The sequence below is a fragment of the Poecilia reticulata genome, linkage group LG16 (assembly GCF_000633615.1).
Source record: "Poecilia reticulata strain Guanapo linkage group LG16, Guppy_female_1.0+MT, whole genome shotgun sequence".
Classification (NCBI taxonomy): Eukaryota; Metazoa; Chordata; class Actinopteri; order Cyprinodontiformes; family Poeciliidae; genus Poecilia; species Poecilia reticulata.
The window spans coordinates 1,320,146-1,325,698 of NC_024346.1; the positions used below are offsets into that span (position 1 = coordinate 1,320,146).

The 5,553-nt window shown below is 43.2% G+C and overlaps 1 protein-coding gene across 1 annotated transcript; it reads right to left on the bottom strand.

Moving 5' to 3' along the window:
- Window positions 1–3,029: 3,029 nt before the first annotated feature.
- Window positions 3,030–5,140, bottom strand: LOC103477530 (ras-related and estrogen-regulated growth inhibitor-like protein). The gene is made up of 4 exons (XM_008430689.1): window positions 5,014–5,140; window positions 4,800–4,853; window positions 4,630–4,697; window positions 3,030–3,917 (listed from the first exon to the last, which is right to left on the bottom strand). Exons 1-4 carry the CDS (start codon window positions 5,114–5,116, stop codon window positions 3,507–3,509), a joined length of 636 nt encoding a protein of 211 aa, XP_008428911.1. The 5' UTR covers window positions 5,117–5,140; the 3' UTR covers window positions 3,030–3,506.
- Between the last annotated feature and the right edge of the window lie 413 nt (window positions 5,141–5,553).

Consider the following 5,553-nt stretch of genomic DNA (forward strand, 5'->3'; position numbering starts at 1 on the left):
CGTTACATTGCTTAGCCAATCAGAGCTGCGGAGGAGCCCTGATTGAAGGAGCTCCTCTCTTTTTACCACATTCTATAGTCTAAATCTGCTCCTTAGTCGCATCTTTTCGGGGTTGCTACTGCCTCTAGTGGCGTGGGGGTGGTAACACAGCTAATATAATTACATTACTAAATCAGAATACTGCAAAGTATTTTGTGTCGGCGGGGGGGAGTAAGAAGGGTTCAGTGAATGATGCGCATATGAAACTGGGGGGTTCGGTAACTCAAAAAAGGTTAAGAACCACTGGTCTAGCCTGACACCTGAAGGCTTGGATTCAAACTGACTGTCCATGTAGAAGAATAGTAGTCCCAGATCATGATGCTGCCACCACCGTGTTCTACTTCTGGTTTCCTCAGAACAGAAACTCGGTACTCCACCAAACTGTGGGAGATTTTAGCCCAGCTTAGATGTTTTCTATAGCAGAAATGCTTTTTGTTGTCATGCATTTCATAAACCATCTTCCCTCGACAGTTTCTCAGTTGAAGAGGATTAGGGCCGCTGAAAACCAGGAGAAATAATGTGACTTTATTTTCCTCAAAATACTGACTAAGGGATTTTCTTTTTCTCGGAAATCAATTTTTTCTTTTTTGTTGCTTTTATTCTCACTCTGAATCTTCCCAGACTTCTGATTTTTAGGGGATTTTTTTCATCACCTATTGAGTTTAATCCAAAAAATCTTTGTCAGAATTTTTGGCAATTTCTGTGCTCCTTTCTCCTGACTGCTTCCTTTAAGGTTTCAGATATTTTGTGACATTTCTGCAAACTGTCTCTAGCTAAAATACGCAAATATCAGAAATATTTGACTAGAAGATCTTAGATTATATTATTCACTCTAACTGATGCTAGTTCTGAACCCAAGAAGACTGAATGCTGAAGCTCATAAAACCTGGATTTTCAGCAGGACTGTGTAGTTTCTCGATCGAGGCTCTCTGTGGTAAAACCCCTTTTACTCTACGATATTTATCTGGATCATGGGATCTGAGTGTTGGAAGTGGGCCGAGTACACAGCCTGGTGGGACGCCTCCCGCATCTCAAAACTAGGTCCAAAGAGCAGCTTTAGCCATCACAATGTAAATCTTGGTTGTTTTTCAAAAGAAGCAGAATTTGAGCTCGAGGGACGAGCCGATCCTCTGGGATTCTGAATTTTATTCTGAATTTCTCAGTATTTATTTCATTATGCTTTACTTTAACTCCAACCGGTGGTGGGCACCCCTAAAGCTAGTTCTGCTAACAGTAAAGCACTTCAGAAACACTGTGTTTAGCAAAAGCTGATGCTAAAGCACCAACTTCAATTCAAATGATAAATGCCTCACGGTCTACAATGCCTCTAGATATTTATGGTTACATCTTGTTCATTTTATTTAATTCCTGTAGGTTTCTTGTTTATAATTACGGAGGCCTCCAGGGGACATGAGGATTGTTTTTCGTTCCCTCGTAATAATCTACTGATCAGTTCATGCGGCATAATTGATACTGTGAGCCATTTCTACGGTGGCCGCCGTACTTTCTGCTTTAATACGAGCTTATAGGGTTTTTCCATGGAGTATCGAGTTATTATCGGGGGATAATCAGTCACCTGATTGTGTCTGAATGGTTTAAATCTGCTTTCAGTCCATCTGAGCCTTAACGGACATAAACATGCAGTAAATAAATCGATTTTCTATCAGTTTTCTGCACCAAAGCGTTAATAATAAACACGTTTTATTATTATAAAACACAGCAAACTGATGGTGGTAGAGCAGAGCCGCACTGGGTTAACTGGGAATCTCATCTGAATCAATCAACTCCAAACCTCTTTGTTCTGACTCGATTATCGATCTATTTAATTTTTATTATCATGCTCCAAACTTTGCGAGGACTGAGCACCGATCACCCGCTTCCTCAAACACACAGAGCCAGCAGCCATTCATACCTGGTGACGTCACGCCCACCACCAGGTGTCAAAGCCGCTGCTTCCGTCATATCAATAATTATTTCATTCATATGGCTCTTATACAGCCTCAGTGAAAACGTGTTTATTATTATTAACGCTTTGGTGCAGAAAACTGATAGAAAATCGATTTATTTACTGCATGTTTATGTCCGTTAAGGCTCAGATGGACTGAAAGCAGATTTAAACCATTCAGACACAATCAGGTGACTGATTATCCCCCGATAATAACTCGATACTCCATGGAAAAACCTTATAAGCTCGTATTAAAGCAGAAAGTACGGCGGCCACCGTAAGAATGGCTCACAGTATCAATTATGCCGCATGAACTGATCAGTAGATTATTACGAGGGAACGCAAAAGAAAAACAATCCTCATGTCCCCTGGAGGCCTCCGTATATAATAAAGTTACTGGGGGAAAAAGACAGAACTGCTGCGTAAACAGACTTCAAAATAAGAGCATGAACATCGATGTGTATTTGATTTCTTAGCTGTCGATAACCAAAACCTCAACACAGACGTCAAGTTTTATCCACTGACAGTTTGTAAAACGGCTAATAAAAATCTATTTTGGCGAAGCAAAGTGTGCTAAATGTTTTCAAAGTTGGCAAAAGTGCTAAGCTAAAACTTAGCTCTGCTATTAGCATTGGCAGATTAGCGGGCGCGTGCCCACCACTGGCTCTCACACTTTTAGGTTAATGATTAATAATTCCTCTGTAAAACTGTGCAGTCTTTGTAAAAGAGTTTTAAGAAATTAAATGTCCTTTAAATCAAATATTAAAGTTTAAAACGTTTTGGACTGAGTTGAATAAATGAGTCGTTTTCTGTAATCTGGTGGGAGGAAGGATGTTTAAAGATGAACTGAAATAAAACATGTTGGAGAAATTAGCAGGTTGTTTTTGTTGAAACTTAGTGGAATTAATTAAAATTAATTTCTACTTCATATGCTTAAATATTTCGGATTTTTTATTCATTATGTCAGTCTTCAGTCACAGACGAGATGTTTCTGTGTGAATAAAATATTTGTAGCTGACAGAAGATGTGATGAAATAAAGCATAACTGGATGGGAAGCTGATTTTATTTATGGTTTAAACATATTTTTACATCATAAACATGAAATCATCGCAGCTGAACGCAGTCAGCATCCGGGTACATTCCGGTAGGCCTTTTAACCGGAGTCTAGCGCCCCCTGCTGCCTGCAGGGCTCATGGCCGTCCTCCGTCTGTTTTCACTGACAGTTTCCTCAAAACACAACAAGCACCAATAAATCGGCTTCATTCTGCAGCTGAATTTGGAGCCGTTCGCAGAGCGAGCAGTCGGTCCTCCGGCTGGAGCCGCGTCTCTTCCACCGGCCTCCGTCTCTGTCTCCATCCGCGCTTCTGTTTCCACCTTCCTATTCCTACACAACTTATTTCGCCAACTTCCACTTCCACACAAAGAATCATTCTCTCAACCTTTTCCAGCCCGACTCGCCTCAGAAGGACTCGGACAGGAAGTCTCGCCTTCGTTTCACCCAAACCGGTAACAACAACGAGTTCATTCGGCCCGTTTCTTCCCGAACACCGCCGACACGCTCCGGACGATGCCTCGGACGCCCGCCATGCTCTTCCTCAGCGCCCGCGTCTCCCTGACCAGGTCGACCAGCCGGTGGAACACCAGCAGCACACCGTGGTACGTCTCCGCCGCCGACACTTCGAAGAAGCCGCAGCGCTCCGTCATAGCCAGCAGGTGTCCCTCCTCGCCAGAGACGCTGCGGCGGTGCTGCAGGTCCCGTTTGTTTCCCACGATGACAGCAGGCGCCGTCGACATCTTCCTGCTGCGGCGGATCAGCTGCAGCTGCTGGCGGACGACCTCGAAGCTGGCGCGGTCGCAGATGTCGTAGACCAGGACCATCCCGTCAGCCCACTGCAGCTGCTTGTCACTAAAGGAGCAGCTTTTCCCGCCAGCCTGAAGAGAAACCAGACGTTTGTTCAATCGGAGTGCTCATCCTGAATATTCCTAGACTCCAGCTGCGTTTCTGTCAACCATAGAATTGCGGAAATGGAAAATATGAAAATACATTTGCTTAATGGAGTTTCAAAAGACTCAAGTTGTTGCGCAGGGATGAGGTGGTTTGTCAGGCGTATAAAAACATGATCAGCAGCCGGACATGACTACTGGTGGAAACAACAAAGAAGATGACAGGAAGTCGCCTTCTTTGTTGCTTATACTTTGTTTTTTTGGACAAAGTCTCAAAGCATCACACAGTTCATAAAAGTCCTGCGTCATTCAGACGTTTTGAATCCAGAGCTCTTCTGTAAAACAGTAAGACACTGACGTCTCCTCTGATTGGTTGATAGATAATGAGCGTTTGCTGAATTATGCCAGGATTTTTTATGACTTATTCTATTTTGAAAGCTTATTCACACATAATTTAATTTATTTAAAAGAAACATCGCAATCACAAAATTGTGTTTTTCGACATCAACAAAATATAGACAAAGATTTGTGCATGTTTGTAATGTAAATGTGTGCAAATCACAATAGTAATGGCTCCAGATTGAGTTCACATACTGCAGGTAAGACACTGACTACTCACCGCCTCTCCACAGATCCACTATAAAATCTCTACCAAAGTATTTTTTGTTGGACATTTCTGCTGTTTTAAGCCAGGCTGTACCTGTGAGTCCCAGATGTTGATGCAGATTTCCTGACCATCGACTCGGTCGACTCGGCTGTAAATCGACTCTAAAATCAGAAGCACATAAACAAACTGATCATAAAAACCCAGAAATGGATTAAAAAGAGTCCGGATATGAACTGGTGCTGAACATCAGCTGAAGGTCTCACCGATGTCTCCGTACTCTCCAATGAATCGTCTGGTCAGAAATCTGACGGCTAGAGCTGAAAAAAACAAAGAAACATTAAAATGATTGTAAAAAAACACTTTTTAGGTTTTATGCTTACAAAGAAACAAATCTTACAGTAAAATCACCTTTTAACCTTTAAACTGTTGTAAGAGGTTAATGGAAGATGTTCTGTGACAGAAGTGAAGTGTTCTCACCGGTTTTGCCCACGTTGTGAGCTCCCAGCAGCAGGATGTTGGTCTCCACCCTCTGCTGATTCGCCTCCGTCGCCTCCATGCGGCTCTTCAGCTCCACCACCATCAGGGATCAGATCTGGGTTTTCTGGGGACGTGGAGGTTGTGCAGCTCCGGCTGCAGGTCGGCTCCTCTTATACAGCGCCGGGGGTGTGGCCTCAGCCTGGAGCCGCTCTGTGATTGGTCGACTGGGCTTCTCTGATGTTTGGTTCAGATGTTCAGATGAAGCCAGACTGGGTGGTGTTTTAGGTCATGCTTTGCTGTGTTTGTGAGGACCGCCCTGCTGAGCGTCTCATAATGAGGACGTTTGTTTTTCAGGGACATTTTCACATATTTCTGCTGCACAGTGGAAATCAGAGGCTGAATCGTGTCTGCACTGCATGACATGAGATCCTTTCCAACTCAGCTGTGGTTGAGTTAGAGGAGTTGGCAGTGAAGATTGCAATTAGATGCAGGACAACACAAATAATAAAATCCTCTGTCTGGGCTAAAAACCTTGAAATT

Coding starts and splice junctions, on each gene's coding strand:
- LOC103477530 (XM_008430689.1), bottom strand. CDS start 5,116: ATGGTGGTGGAGCTGAAGAGCCGCATGGAGGCGACGGAGGCGAATCAG. Junction 4,698..4,799: donor TGGAGAGTACGGAGACATCG/GTGAGACCTTCA, acceptor TTCTGATTTTAG/AGTCGATTTACAGCCGAGTC. Junction 3,918..4,629: donor TCAACATCTGGGACTCACAG/GTACAGCCTGGC, acceptor GTTTCTCTTCAG/GCTGGCGGGAAAAGCTGCTC.